Source organism: Neolamprologus multifasciatus, chromosome 5 (assembly GCF_963576455.1).
Source record: "Neolamprologus multifasciatus chromosome 5, fNeoMul1.2, whole genome shotgun sequence".
Lineage (NCBI taxonomy): Eukaryota > Metazoa > Chordata > Actinopteri > Cichliformes > Cichlidae > Neolamprologus > Neolamprologus multifasciatus.
The window spans coordinates 13,781,903-13,798,540 of NC_140443.1; the positions used below are offsets into that span (position 1 = coordinate 13,781,903).

General features: G+C 39.5%; 1 protein-coding gene across 4 annotated transcripts in view; it reads right to left on the reverse strand.

Moving 5' to 3' along the window:
* Positions 1 to 16,638, reverse strand: part of raly (RALY heterogeneous nuclear ribonucleoprotein) — a 144,766-nt gene that overhangs the window by 48,417 nt on the left and 79,711 nt on the right. For all 4 annotated transcript variants that reach the window (XM_085160465.1, XM_085160464.1, XM_085160463.1 and 1 more), the window contains exons 3-5: positions 15,580 to 15,649; positions 14,437 to 14,484; positions 1,175 to 1,338 (exon numbers count right to left, since the gene is read on the reverse strand). In XM_085160465.1, coding sequence (XP_085016591.1) covers positions 1,175 to 1,338; positions 14,437 to 14,484; positions 15,580 to 15,649 — 282 coding nt within the window. The remainder of the gene's footprint in view (positions 1 to 1,174; positions 1,339 to 14,436; positions 14,485 to 15,579; positions 15,650 to 16,638) is intronic.

A 16,638-nucleotide genomic window follows, 5' to 3' on the forward strand; every position in this document is an offset into this window, starting at 1 on the left:
CTGGTGGATATGACTTCAACATTTCTCCTATGTAGCTCGGGGCCAGACCCAGATAAGTTATGAAAGTGATCAGCAAAATAAAATTCAAAAATAAATCCCAAAATATACAGTACATAGGAACACTGTAGAGAAGCCAGGACTGGTTATTCTACTCATTCTAACTGCATTCTGAATTGGAGGCAAGAAAGATAATTTTTTCATATTTAGCCCAGAAAAGAGGTAGCAGATGTAGTCTCCAAAGCAAATAAAAGCATGAATGGCTTTTTCTATATGGGAGCATGAAAACGAGCGGTAATAGCGGTAGTAAATATTAATAGTCAAATGAAAATCATGTGAAATATAAAAATGTCATACCGTTGACCATAAGTCCAGTTGTTTAAGGATGTCCTGTGAAACTGCAAGCACAACTTAGTTCATATCTGCAAGCATTAGGCCATTAGGACGGGGAAAAAACTGTTCTGAGATCCCCAAAAAATCTGCAGTTAAAAAAGGACTTTGTTTATTCTCTTCAAAACAATTTGCAATGTAAGTTTAATGAATACACAGAAAGACACTTAAATCTGTGACATGTAAATTGCTTTGTGAGCTCTACGTAGACTGAAAAATTCAGGGAGCTGACAGGGCCTCTGCATAATTTGTTTAGAATCTGAATATGCCTTCAATTCATGTGATGGGCAACTGGTTAAAAAAAAGGAAAGAAAAAAACAAGAGAAAAAACAAGAGACAGACAAGAATTAACCTGATGTTTTGGCCTTCCAATGTCATCTAAAAGCAGGGCTTGAAAGATAGATGAAGAGGAGGTTTGAGACAGGGTGGAGCTGGTTAGAAATTAAACCAGAAGAGATAATGAATAAGAGAAAAGCAAGAAATATATGTAGTCAGAAGGAAAATGTTTGGTGACAGAGCTGTGTGTTTTTCCTAAAATCAATATCACTGACAGTTTGAGTATTTAACAATTTATATGTACAGAATTGTATATCAATATATGTACTTTCTTAAAATCTCAATATTTATTTTTACTTCTACTTGGAAAAGTAAACAGTGACAAACTAAAGTTAACACATCAGACTTTAATGGTGGATTAATGTGGTGTAGGTACTGCAATGTTTTACAACAGCGTCTTGTAAAGCAAAACTGGCTGATGGTTTGTTCATTTGTACACGTTGAAACTCACATCTTTGTTTGTTGCCATTGCTGGTTGGGAGGATGGAGGCGTTACACGCCAGCAGTTTGACAGGCAGAGACTTGACCCGTCGTACGAGGGGCACAGCCACTCTCGGGCGTTTGACTGGCACCACACGTGGAACAGGAGACACTCTGCCACGGTACTCAAACAACCTGCGAAGAGGAAGGTGAGGGGAGACAGAAAGAATGAGAAGGAAGCAGGGGCATCAAAGTAAAGAAGATTGAAAGGAGGGTTGAAAAGGAGGGAAACAAGAGGAAATGTTGAGATAGGAGAATAGAGGTCAAATAAGGAGGCAGTGTTTTGAAAATGACGTAGTGTACCAGCAAAAACTACATTTATCTTTAGCTGAATCTATGAAAAATGCAGAAGATGAAACAGTTTGACAGCATAAAATAGTATTTTTGCATAAAACTTGGGATACCTCGCTACTGTGTGTTGAGTGTCACTGAAAAATTTGAGAAAACTGGACAAGTGGAAGATAAAAAAAGAAGATGGACGCTTTAGATGTTGTATTATCACTTATATTCTTTTGATTTTTTTTTTTAAAGATATTTATTGGTGTATGTGTGTGTGTTGTATCTTTTATTTTTTTGTGTATCCTTTATTTCATGTGCTGAACTTTGGTCAAATTTATTGTTTTAAATGTGCTTTATGAATAAAAATTTGACTTAGAATGTACTGGGAGCCTAAAATCAACTATCTGACTGATAGCTATCTGTACAATGCAGTGGAGGCTCTATCATGGTTTATGGCTTCATTTCACCTAGTGGTGTGGAGAAGCTTGTCAAAATTGATGGAATTACAAATTCAGAAAAGTATGATCATATTTGTATCCACCATCTGGAAAGCATTAGATTGACAAAAACTTCAATTTTTAATATGACAATGATCCCAAATACGCTGCAGTACAGTACAAGTATACCTGGATAGAAAAATACACAACATCTGTCATGGACTGGCCTCCCCAGAGCCTTGACCTCGACAGCCTTACTGAAGCAGTGTGAGATTGGATATATGGATGTGTCTGGAAACTTGCTTAAAAAAAAAAAAAACGAAAAAAAACCTACATTCAAGTAAATAATTTATGCAAAAAAAAAAAACAACTGACAGTAAAACTGAGAATGTCTGGCTTTGTGACTGTGCTGCTCACAGCTATACGTAAAAATCACCCAAACAATACCAAGATTTAATGGCCAACATTTATTAGGTGCCTGGCTTTTTTAGTACTTCCATTGGCAACTGCTCAGCAAAGAATCAAAAACAACTATTAAGGTATTCTATTAGCCTTGTAACTTCTCAGCAGAACTTTTGGGAAAAACATCTGTTGCAAATGGTTTACTTGGATTTTGTGAGGATAAACACTTTGAAAAAATACTTTATTACTATTGTGGAAAAACAATATTTTTGATCTTTCTGTGTGGAACTTCTGGTAGTTTGTTAACCCCTGTGGCTTTAACACAGTGATTTAGTAATGTTTTGAGCCTTTAGTAATTTCAAAGCTTGGCATTTGTGTTTTATTGAGCATGACATCTAAATAAAAGTGGTTTAGAGATTCTAAGGCAAAATAATTTACGCAGGCATCATTTTATCATTTTATGAAAGAGTCCACAGAAAGAGCCAGAGGAAAAATGTCGTTTTTGAAATCCAACATATGAGCCTCATTTTCTTGTGGTACTCCCTGGTGACAGTCTGCTGATGGCTTAAATAAATTTATGAACTTCATGTTTCACAAGTTTAAAAAATATATGCAAAGTTATGTTGGCAAAGTAATACAATTGGGTTACATTACAGTTCAACCAAACAGAAATCTGTAATAAATTAAACCTTTTGAAACATTTTCAATTTTAAATATCAGTTGTTTTTGAACATGTTGCTGCAAATAAAAGAAACATGAGCTCATGCTGTGAAACCGCTGAGGCAATTCAATAACCATCAAATGTCTTTAAACAAATTGGAATAAGCAGAATAAGCTGAGGAGCAGAAATGAATTACGACGGCCCAAACAAGTTGATTCTTAATTATGAATTGTAAAATAGTTTTGAAATAACTTCATTTAGCAATATCTGCCACTGGTTATTTATTTGGCAAAGATTAGCAACAACCAGGCTAAAGTAGGGACAGAATGTCAGTTAAATGGGCGATTGTGGCTCAAGAGTTGGGATTGTAATCGCCTTGTAATCGGAAGGTTGCCGGTTCGAGCCCCAGCTCCGACAGTCTCAGTCCTTGTGTCCTTGGGCAAGATGCTTCACCCGTTGCCTACTGGTGGTGGTCAGAGGGCCCGGTGGCGCCAGTGTCAGGCAGCCTCGCCTCTGTCAGTGCGCCCCAGGGTGGCTGTGGCTACAATGTAGCTTGCCATCACCAGTGTGTGAATGTGTGCGTGAATGGGTGGATGACTGAATGTGTAAAGCGCTTTGGGGTCCTTAGGGACTAGTAAAGCACTATACAAATACAGGCCATTTACTATTTAAAGCCAGTGACTCTTTTATCGCATAAAAAGGTAAACATTTACATATTTTCTATATCTGCTTGAAAGCCATTATCTCTTACTGAGATTTTAAGTTTTGTTGCGCTAGCTAATGGTAAGAAATCCTGTCCAGGTTGAACTTGTTTTGTGGGTTCAGGTGTAGTCCACAACCTTAAGCAGCTTTACAAATTATAATGAGAAAAGGCCAGCCCTCATTAAGGGCATTGATTAGGAGAAACAGATAAATAATCTATTACATACATTTATTTTACTATTTTTAAAAATATATATATATTTGTATTTATTTTACTCCCATCCCAAATAACCTGAGATTAAAAGCAAAAGATGTGACTGCCAGCTCTAATGATCTCTGTAGCTGAATAAAAAGCAGGAACTCAACAGTTTAATTTTTTTTAATGTATTTTCAACACAGGAAACTTTGTGGAGCTGCTCTGATTTAGCATCGCTGAGAAGAATGAATAATTTGAAGAGTAATAAATTTATAAAACTATGCAGATTTCTATAATGCAATCTCAACAACATAATTCCATTCTGCGTAACACACTGATTTACTTTAAATGGTAAGAATGTGGCCATCTCTTCTGTTTGTGGGAGAGCAATGAACTACTACAATTTAACGTCCCAAGTCTGAAAAAGGGTTCCAGGAACCTTGGGTCAGAGTACATATTTGGGCACAGTTAAAAAGTTAACTGCTTAAATCAAAACCTTTATTTCCACCCACGAGAAAACATGTCATGTGTTGGTTATTCAATTCAGGTCATGAAAAATAATGACATTTTTTAGAAACCTTGTGGATTATGGTGATTTAATTCAACCACTCTGGGAACAATGACCTCCATTTGGTTTTACTACATTATGTGCTATCCACCCAAGCCTGCAGTTTGAAACTTTTTGGACAAGCAACATCATTTTTTGGTCTGTTTTCAGTAATACGCCCAAACAAAGTCCATAACCTCTAGATTTACACACTCCTGGAGGTTGTTCAGATATTAGATAAACTGAGATTTTTGCAGATAGCAATAAAACTGTAAAGTCAAAGAGCTGATAATCATCGCACATAATTTGTCCAGATGGCATGGCAATTTCCTCCCCTAACTTAATAAAAACCATGAAATGGTAAATCATATTGTGTAATATGAAAACATAGTACCACCATTAAAGCAAAGCTGTTCTGCTGGGCCACGCAAACCCCAGCAGAAAAAGTCCCTGATCCCCTGATTTACTGTAAAGATCATACTTTAGGAGGTGGATAAACTTTGATCCCAGCTCAGGTGATGTAGGGTCATGAGTTTCAAAATAAATAAGATACAGTAAAAAGAATGGGGAGACAACAGCAGAAGCATTCTCTCTCATAGAGTCCATTTTTGATATAGAAGTAGATCCACTTAACTCAGATTTTTAATTATAGGGTCATCGTATTTTATTTCACATGTGCACAGCCTCAGCCTGAACACTCTTAAGCTATAAAAATACTTATAGCCTGGACTGTTTATAATATTTTTACAGTTAAAAATGTGAGTGAAAAAGTGAGACACATGGGTTGGGTGTAAATCAGTGCTGAGGTCTGTGGCCCAGCTGGTCAGCATGTTTCACCAACTGTTAACAAAATGTGTCTGCCCACTTGAGCTCAGAAAAAAATCTACAACTATGGTTTCGGAGCTGGAGGGACTGAAATGGGTTTGAGAACCCAAATTGTGGCCAAAAGGTGAGTGGGTGCAAACTATTGATTTGTTTTCTTCGCAGGGTGGTTGAACACTGGGAATACGACTGTAAACATCTGGAAGGAATTCTGCGTAGCAGTGCTGTACTTTGGAAAGCTTTTGAAATAAGCCAGTTAAGGTAGCTGATTCAGATACCTGATTAAGAATGGGACATGGATGCCTCCGTGTGGAGGCACATCTTACCCGCCCCTTCCCATGTCTGCCAACACGACAATCCAGTCTGGAGCAAGTGTCACATAAAAGAAGTAATAGATGGAATATTGCACATTACTAATATTAGACAAAAAACCTCACTGATGTAATGCTTTATTTGTAAATAGACAATACAATCAAGTTGTTGTGTGTACAGTGATCCTAAATTTGTAATAGTAAACAAGGCCAGGTTCATGAAGCAATGTTTTTGCCAGTTTGGCCTGGAATAACTTGGCTCACATCAATCCCCATCAAACATTATTTGGAATAAGGCTGTGAGCGTGTTCCCAACTTTTGAAATGATCTTGTAGCTAAATGAAAGCACATTACTGCAGAAAGGTTTCAAAATCTGGTGCTAATCTTTTCCAGAGCAATGAATTATTATAACAGCAAGAAATGTTGTCGTTCAAATGTCGTTTCCACAGAAAATAACACATTTAATTCAAACCTTGAACACTAAAGTGAAAAGAAAATATGAACATATTTAGACCAAATAACTATTATCTACCAAACTGGTTAGTGACAGTTCTAGGTTAGATCTGTGTTCCAATGTCTTTGTGAGCACATACAATATTTACCTCAGCTAGTCTTCCAACAGAAAGGGGGTTAGAGTCATGGTCTCCATGTATCCTTGGCTGACCTAGTTTTAAGGCCACATGTTGTTTTTGTGTCTCTTTCTCCTGTTTTTCCTCTGTCTGCGTGGGCGGAGCTCGAGGTGATCACCTGGGCTCCCACCCTTGGCCCACGAACCTGGTGTAATCAACCACCTGCCACGGATCTGTCTGATTGCATTCTTTGCCCAAGCCACTATTTAAGATGGTGGTTCAGTGGGCTTCTTTGCTGGATTGCTGAGTAACACAATTCCCTGGACGTGGCCCTGCTTCCTGACCTGTTTTCCCTGAAGTCTGGCAGTGTGGTGTGGTGTGGTGTGGTGTGGAGCAGAAACGCGAGTATGAGGACAAAGGAATGGAGTGTGGAGCGCGAGAGTCTGTTTTTTGGACCCATTTCCCTTCCTTCCCTGGAAATCCTTAACCCTTTGCACTGTATATAGTTTCACCTGGTGATTGTGTAAATAAAATTGTGACTTTTCTTTCTAACCCCGCTGGTCTGCACCTCAGTTCATTCCGTCCTTGTGACTGCAAATCAAGCTACTAGAGCTTACAGTTTAGTCTTTCCTATATATAGGAATTGTATCTTTTCATAAAACATATTTACACTCCTAATAATTCAGTGAAAGAATAAGATGGGAGAAAGATGCTTATTTTCTCTACTATCCCTTCTGAGTTAATTTTTATATACTTTTGATATTAAATATTCTCCAAATAGTGTTAGTTGCCCTGCAGGTTAGAACGCTCTCCTTGTAACTCTGTGATTTTGAGTGTGCATATGCCATAACCAGTGTTGGGTGTAACACATTACAAAGCAACATTACTTCAGTTATATTTACGAATACTGTAGCAAACAGTTGTGGTCAAAAGTCATATACTTACTGACATTTCAAACTTGTTCACCCAGTTCTTGTTTTCTAATGTCATTAAAGATGTCTGCTGTACAATCATACCACCTTGGACTACAAACAAAATAACTTCAGAGGTGGCAAAAGTAGAGATACTTAAGTAAAAGAACATTTCTGAAAAAAATTAAAAGCTGAAGTACTCAATCAACTTCTTAACTTAAAGTAATAAATAATAAAAAGTACAGACTCAGAAATGTACTCCAAGTACGAAAATAAAAAGGAGCACTTTAAAGGACAATTTTACCAGCTATTTTTGTCATGTGCTATATTAATTCAGTACACAATAATATGAAATGAATATGAAAGTTATTCCAATCTAAATTCTAATTTTCATGAATGTACTCAGTTTAAATCTGTTATGTAGGACACAGTGAAAAACAATTTAAAAATACCTTAATTTTCTGTTGCCTACATTGTAGAGTTGATTTTGCCTCCACAGTCAAACAGGAAAGTGAGTACAGTCAGGGGTTAAAGTGGGATTCAGCAGGTAGGGGAACACAAAGATTGGTTGTATAATAATAATTTCCATTGACAGTTCCAGTGTACAAGCTTTAATCAGCTGACTCGTGCTGCTTTGAGGTTTACCTTCTTTATAGTTTTACAAATGAATTCAAACCCAATGCTCCACAAGCTGTCTTAGCTGATTTCGATTCTCTAAACTGGAGATGGGGTGAAAGCAGTCAGCCTTTGAGGGGGTGGAAATTTGATATTACTTGACAAATTTGAAACTGTGTGGGTGATTATTAGAAGTGGAAATTGTACGGATAAAGGAATACATGCCAATATATAATGTAGCACCAATTCACAATAACAGCTGTGTTAAGGCAGTTCAAATCACAATGTAAAGATCCCACAACGTTAGATGGAAACTATCTGAAAAGTCCTTGTGAGCATGCACTTGGCAATACTGGCAAAGAAGAGCTCCCTTCTCACAGAAAGTGACCTCCAACAGTCACAGACAGGGCCCTAACCCAGCCATCTGCTGTGACATGACATGCAGCCATAACATAGAAATGCAATGCAAGTATATAAAGGCAAAAGGGGAAGAAATGCTTATTGCATCATGGATCAAGTCCACCAGGAGCCAAAGCCTATAGCAGCATAACTAAGGGATGGCTCAGGGCCAGCTGACCTAACCATAAGCTTTAATAAAAAAAGTAAAGTTTAACGCGGAAGGTGTCTGGTGTCTGGTGTCTGAACCCAAATTATGAACTCCTCCACAGGCTTTCAGGCTTGCCTTTTAAAGAAAGAAAATTATAATAGCTGTAGGCTATACTTTCCATTATGCTTCTAGCAGCTCCAAGAACCACAAGTAAGCATGTACTCTAAGAGCGAATTGCTCTATTGGGATAATCTGACACTAAACAGCAGTGGCGTGCGGTAACTTTTACAGAAAGGCAAACAGATCTTTTTCTGTCACCCAAATAGGGAAAGAAAGGGTTTGCATGGGTTACAGGAAGCATCCCAAGGCAAGAAATTCCCACACTAGCCCACATTTCAGCCATGTGTTCAAACACCCCTGAGAGCAAAATTCTCACTTCACTCTTTGTTTAGAGGTAAGGCAAACTTTAGTGGAATTGTGATGTATAAGAGGATTAATAAACGCAACTGGTCTTCTTTTCTGGGAGACAGAGAAACCTCAATTACCCCCACTTCACTGCATTAGACTTTTGTATTTCAAACCAAAGCTTGACACATTTTGACAGGAGTCAAGAGGCTTTGAGAGAGGCTTTGTTTTTCTCCTGTTAGCATGACCATCTCGAAACACGAATGCTTGGTACCACAAGCTTCAAAAACCTCAACATATAACACCGAATAACCCCCTATTGTTTTAGTGATTTTTTTCCCTCTGGGTAAATGCAAAGACTGTATTCTTTGATTGGATACAGATACTATTTTGACATCTAGTGTCATCTGGATGCATTATCATAGATTCTTCTCACCAAGCAATTTCTGCTTCCTGTTCTGCTCACACATGTAGTTGTTGAAAGTTGAAAGAGGAAAAGCCTCCCTGCTTGCTGAGTTACTAAGATTAGTAAATATGTTTTGTTTGTTTTTTTTGCCTGTCCCATTTGGTTCTTTAGCTGTCAGAATTGTTGTCTGAAGACCAACAAGGATACCCAATGGATTTATTTTGCCAAATGGATCATCATGGCATTGCCGTATTGGTCCATTTGATCGACCTTTGTTTTTATTATTTATTTTCTTTTATTTTCAGTTGTTACAGACAGGACAGACATGAGTGAGGGATAGGAAAGGGAGAAAGAAAGAGGAAGGAAAAGAAAAACAGAAGGGGAGAGGGACAGTGAGAAAGGGGGAAAAAATATCTCCTGGATCACCTGTTGAGAGAGAAAGAATAGAAAACAAGCAAAAAAAACCCCAAAGCAACATACTAAACAACACCATCGCATTAATCTAGCTAAGTGTAAACAGCAGTAAATACTAAATATTGAATGTTGTTGTGCAGCACGCAGGACAGACAGCGCACAATGTGCTTTGAAGTAGCAGCCAAGAAAGGTGTGATTTAAGTCTACGAACAGTGATCCACACAGGTGTGCACACTTGTGTGGATCGTCGCTCTTGTATTCAAATGGTTTCCCCATGTAATGGTCTGAAAGAGGATGTAGAGAGCCATAGCCCTGTCCCCCAGGGCATGAAGCAGGCATGGAGGAGATCCAGGCCCCAGACATCCAGAGGCCCCAGAGTGCAAGAGCCCAAGGAGGACCACCGGAGGGGCATCCGTGCCACCCTCATGGGAAGGGCTGAGGATCCCCAGACGAGGGGTCACCCAGTAGCCACCGGGCAGAAGCTAGAGGGGTTGCACCGGCGTGCCTGCCGGCTCCGCCGGCAGCCAGCTGTGCCAGAGTGAACCGAGCCGCAGGCCCGAGGGCCCCCCGCGCCCCGGAAGAGGCCTGACCGAGCAAAAGGCGCCAGGCCCCACCAAGTAGCCACCGGGAGTGAGCTGGTACATACCTGAGCGCCCAGCCCCGGACACTAAGAACCAACAATGCACCGACCCCTGAGGGCATCAGTCACTGGCAGGGAGTGGGGTGAGGGGAGTTCCCAGAGAGGTGGAGTCTAAGACCCGACCTGACATATAGACACAGACAAACAGGCACACACAGACACAGACATGCATTCCCACCCTCATGCACACATATACAAACACTCAGCATTCACCCAACGTAGGGATACAGATAAATGGACATGTACACACAATCACACTCCCCAAACATACTCTATACCCCGGGTCCAGGTACCCTCGCCTCCAGAGGGGGAAACGGCACCCAGACCCAAGAGATGTTACCCTTCCCTCCAGGGTGGAGGCAAGCAGACCGCCCCAGGCTCCGCAGCAGCAGGGAGGCCAATCGGACAGCCAACATCTCCTCCCAGCCCCCCCCCCCGCCCCGATGGCTAGTACAGAACGGGGGTGTGTTAAGACCCCATACCTCCCTCCTCCCGCTCATGTGTAGTGTTGCTGCGTGTTGCTCTAAAGTGCATTTAAAACAAGGGAGAGCATGGTGCTGCTGCCAGAGAGCAGCAGGTGTTAGCACGGCCCCTCCCGAGAACCCTCAATGTCTACATGGATTTAAAATTGAGAGGTGGGCACCGGCGGCAGAGGTAGGTTTGAATACACAGACCGTCTACTGGACGCCGTTAACGTGCCCACCCTCAAGGCCCTATATATATATATGTGTGTGTGTTATGAGAGTGTAAGTAATGTGGATGTCTAAGTTGTGAGATAAAATTGAGGCACAGGTGGCCAGAAGAGGACGGGGGGGGATGTCTCCCCTGCACCCTGGTGACACACCCGCACCCCAAGGCCCTACCTGTGTGGGTGGGGGTGGTGGAGCGGGAAGAGGGAGGTAGCCGGGGATGGGGAGGAAAAGAAGGGAGGGGAGGATGCCGCTCCCTAGGGCCAGCTCCCCCGCTGACCCCAGTAGGCACCCCCGTCCTCTGGTACCCACCAAGGCAAGGGAGCCCAGGTCCATCCAGACCGGGGCCTACGGCAGCAGCACCGCCAAGCCCCACAGGACCCGGGGCTGCCCACCCTACCCCACCACAGAGGAAACTGTACCCACCCCAACATTCAATCATCTCCCAGACTACACAAGACAACGGACACCCAGGTTAAGTTTATTCTCCACCTCTCCTATGTCTCTCCCCCACCTGCAGAGTGGACTCCTGCAAGGATGGAACAACCTCCCTGTCAGTTGAAGAGCCCCCCAGTTAGGCCGATGCACAAGAGGCCCCTTGCGCCAGGGCTGAGCCCCCGTGCACCCACCCGCCCACAACCTTGGCGACACACCGACGAGGACCGAAGATTAGTAAATATGATTAATATGGTCTGATCTCATATTGTCACAATTATATGTAAATACAGTGTCATTACACGTGAACGGCTGTAATTTTCGTGCCTTTTAATGCAGTTTCGTCATCACTCAGTAAAGTCTGGAAAAAATTATATGAACCCTTCAATTTAGTGATTCGTAGAACAGAACCTAGTTTAGCAGCCACCACTTTCAAAGGACTTTCAAAGGATTTTTCCTGATGCTGTTTGCAGAACCTTGAAAAATGACAAGAAGAAATTTTAGACCATTTCCCTTCCAAAAAAGTTTTTCAATTCATCACTATTTCTGGCATATCCTTTTAAAGCTTTCCTCTCTAGGACATATCTGAAGTCAGATCATCAACTGTGTTAAACTTTGGCCAGCGCAAGATATGAACACTTTTTCTTATTTGAATAATTTTTCTTCTTTTTTTCCTGTGTGCTTTGTTTTTCTTTCTTTCTTTTTCTGTCTTGGTGCATCATAAAACTATCCCAAACGTCAGGTCACAAACAGCTTCACCATCACCACCTTCAGCCATTGTATGGCATGGAAGCCTTGAGGTAGCAAATGAAGTACAACAGCTCCGATGAAGTTTCGTTAATGGTGTGCACTTCATTTTTATTTTTGTCTTGAAGTGTTGTGGAACCTTTAGTCTTTGTAAAACTGATATATCTTTCACTTGTGGTATCCTTCATTTTAAAGCTTAAAAAACACAAAAACAAGAAAGAAGTTGGTTTTTTTTCGCAAATTGTAGAGGTTTCTGCTTCTTTTTTTTTTTTAGCTGTTTCTCACGTCTTTTAGGATTATTTATTGTGCTTTTGATGTGAGTAGGATAATAACAACAGTATTAAGAACAGTTCTTCCTCTAATGTCTTTTGGAAATTGAGATTGGGGATGGTTCACACCAGATCAAATACAGCAGACACATCAAGGGCCATCTCTACAACCCACACTTTAAATTTTATTTCCTTAAATAGAATACCTGCCTCCAAATAACTTTTAAAGAGGTTGTTATCACTTACATTTACTTTTTTCCAGGGTGGACTGAAAGTGATTGTTCAGACTTTTCAATAAAATGAAAAAAGGTTCCAGGTTTTTTTTAGGATTGTGACTTATCCTGCCTATTCATAATTTTATTTTTTTCATAAAACTTTATTTATTCTTTTCAACAAGAAAAAAGCAGCAAAACCAATCAAAATCAAAAAAGTAAAAAAATTATTTTGAAGGCCTTAACACTAATGAAAATCATTTCAGATATACATGACTGGAACAACAATTAGCTTAGAGTTTGAGGAATTCCTGCAGTACAGATGAAGTTATTTTTCTTTTAACCACAACTGCAATGCCTTTGATGATGACTTTCACCTGGTCTTGTCAGAGCAGTAATAGTTACCACACTGTGACATGACTGCAGAGGTCAATTTAAATTGTCTAAATTCAACCAGATGTTTCTCTGATAAGACTTATTGAAAGAAAGGTACAAAAAAAGAAAAAGAAAAAAAAATGCCCTTAAGAAGGAAAATATTGTGTTGAAAGATTCTGTCTGAAATCTTGTAGATCTTACCACTATGATGAAAGATACTGTTAGCCTTCCTGCTGTGTTAGCATTAAATTTGATCAACTGTCAAATTTTGCTGTCATAAATATCAGCTCATAGAATCTTGCTGTTGTAAGGATTTGTGACAGCCTCCACAGTGGGCACCGTAATATAAATCAGTCTCTTCAAAAAAGCTGCAGTTCATCAGTAAGTATAAAAGTACCCACTGTTCCCACTAAATGAGATCCGACCCAGCACATGAAACAGTGAGAAAAGACCTCGTTTAACCCTTATCACAGCATTTGGACTCTGTGATGTGAAGTAAGGCGTGCATTTTTGCATTTTCAGTAGTGGCTCGTCATTAGGAGATGTTCTGGTTCTTTTATATGAAATTCCAACATCAAGACTTTAGCTTTGACTTTTTATTTTAGGGACGAGGAGAACTCTCTGGGATGCAAAAACTGGTATGTAAGACAGATGATGAGCAAACGGTATGGTGAAAAAAGTCCTGAATTTTCGATGTGCTGGCACACGGTGGCACAAAGCCAAGTTCAGGTCATTTCTGCTGAGTATTAGAACTCTGCTTTGACAGTCTCAGCCTGGAGGCCTCCAATAATAAAAATCTGCTGAAAACGTCTGGGTCAAAGCCAGAGACCGAACTATCATCATCAGAAAGATCCTCCACACGTAATTTGTGTTCATTTGAAACAGAAGTTGATGTTTGTCCAGAGTGAAATTGCAGACATGGAAGAGCAAGCGGTCATGAAGGGAATGATCTAAAAATAACAATAGCTAAAAATAGTTGAAAGTAGTGTATAACTGGATAATCTTAATGGGAAAGCTGATTTAAATCAGTTACGTTAAAGTCAAAAACTTTAGATCACACCTTATAGTCCTTAAATTGTTAGGCTTACATACGTGAAATCAAATTTTTAGAAATAATTTATTGAAGCACAATTCTGCAGCAGTATATACATATCAACAGTATTAACAGAAAAAAATATAAAATGTGCAAATATACAATCTGCTGTTAAAAAGTAAATATGTAAATAATAGTGTTATGTATATACAATTTGGGTAATTACACATAGAATTTGGTATTGCAAAGTGTTGGTTTATAGCTGGGGGTGGGACTGTGTTATCGGATAAGTAAAGGGTGGTCGTGGTCTTTGGGAAGAAACTGGGAACTGTAAAATAATGAAATAAGTGATATACTGTAACTTTTTCAAATTTGTGGCATTTTTTATAGATCAAAATATTCAACCCAATATTTTCACCTTTACAAATTTCTTTTATTCTCTCTCTCTCTACATTTTTTCCTCAGTTTTACATTCCGCAACTGGAAACCAATAAAGGGCCTAAAAACCATACTTTCTCTGTTACTGCTGGATAGAGATGTCCATGTGTTACCTAAATGGGTTATCATGATTAACCTGTTGCTGACAGCTGAAAACAGTCCATATGTTACCTGTCATAGAAGTCTTCTCTGTAGTAGTCATAATCAAACTCATAGCCGCTGGGTAGAAAAAGCACAGCACAACATAGAGTCATAGAGTAGTTTTCATTACACGAGCATGAAACCGCATATAAAGCACCATATGACAAAAAAAAAAGGTTTCGGCTTTTCAATGCAGTTTATAGTTAAAAATACAAATGAAAAATAAGAGTGTATAAAATAGTTACAATCTGTGTGGGAAAGAAACCAGAAAACCAGACAAAAGGTACTCAAACCAGAGATAAAACAAGAGACAATAAATCTTCAAACAGACTGCTAGAGGCCATGAATCAGTGCATTTATGACACATATTTTAAAATTACTGTTAGCATCCACAGTCTGTTAGCATGTCTTGAGAAGCAGAGTGAAGTGCAGCAGGTCGAAAAATAAATCTGTTCCTTTTATCACTAAAAATGACCAGCGTCACAGTATCACAGTTGGTAGCTATGAGCCTACACTAGTATTCAGACAATGACAGGTTTAAATGGTAGAGTGACGTAGAACATGACTCTGCACCAATGTAAATATAAAGAAAAGACTATAAAATAAAATCATTCAGAACAGACTTTAATACGGATTTCTTAGTCCTCATTACTTCTTTATAGATAGTGCGGCAGGGCGTGGTCGGTGGATCTTCTGCGGCGAGGCGGACACACCTGAGCACCATTAGTTATCATGCCGCACCTGTATTAAAAGGCTGTGCTGGGTCCTGAGTGTTGTTGTTGTTGGAGTATGTGGCTGTGAGCTGAACAGCTGCAGCCAGTTTGTAAACAAGCAACTGCGAATAAAGTGCTGAAAAGCATGAGGTCTGCTGTGGGTTTATTACAAATTGATAGATAGAAACTTTATTGATCCCACAAGGAAAATTGTTGTTATGCATTGTAGGTGGTTTTGATGCTATACTACAACTTTCCTTGTGTGTGTGTGTGTGTGTGCATTTGTTTATGTAGTAATACCGTTTGTGGTCACATTACTCTCTGCCAGGCTTCCTAATCAATCCCTTGGCCTTAAAAAGAAGCTTTTTAGCAAGTTCCCAAAACACTCAAAGAGCTGCTTAGGAATTTGAGTGACACATTAATCAAATAATCAATAAGTCTGATAAATAGCAGTGTGTACCTGTAGAGAGAAGCTGCTGATCGTTTCAGGCCTTTGGGTCTGGGCTTTGGCTCTCCCGCCATGTTGATATCTGGAATATATATATATATATAAAAAAGAACAAACACTCTGTTAACTACCAAATAAAATTATATTAATCGATCATTAAAAAGTATTGTAGCTAGATCACAAAACAGTAACCCTATCTGTACGGTGTCTTTAACTTAGATCTAAGACAGTTCCTGTGTTATCTTGTAACTTCCACTAGAGGTAGCTGTTGAGCTATTTTACAACAATAACAGTGCCAGCTGTTAGGTCAGTTCCCGCTTACGGTACAGAAGGGGAGGGGGAAAAAACAAGAAAGTAACCCCTCAGCTGTGTTTGTTACTTCGCTCATTCTCTTATGGCAAAAAGGAATATAACAGTACGTCCAACGTACATGCTCTACAATAATTACATGGTTGTAGAAGAAATTAAAAATATATGTAGCTGCTTTGTAGGCCAAATAAAATGAAAGAAAATGAAAAAAAGAAAAACTGTCAGCAAACTTTCTGAATCAGACATCCAGTTAAAGACGTGGAGCGCCTGATTTCAGCTGACTGGGATAAAAGCAGGCTATACCCTGAAGAGGTTGTCTGTCAACCACAGGTCTAACAAAGACAGACTGACAACCAAACAAACCTTGGAAAGCATGTTTTAACCCAGTATCATCTTCCTTTGAGGCAACAACAATAATGTGTAAATCACTTTTCTCCCCTCAAGTCCTGAAATAATTGTTGTGTTCTTCTAATGTTTTGTAAATACTGCAATAGTAATTATGATCAACTAAAGTATGAAAACTTAAGGGATTAAGGATTAATGAAATTTGTGTGTTTTCAGGAGGCAAAATGATTTGAATGAATTGGGGGGAAAATAGTAGAGAAACTAAGAACAATGCGTCCTCACTGTAAGATTATTAAAGACAGTTTGTTGAGACGGTTTTCTTTTTTTTTGGTTCAAATTTGTGTTGTTAATTACACAGTGAAAGGAAAACAAAGGATCTGTCATTATGAATGATGAAAATGTCATGAGCTGATTTCT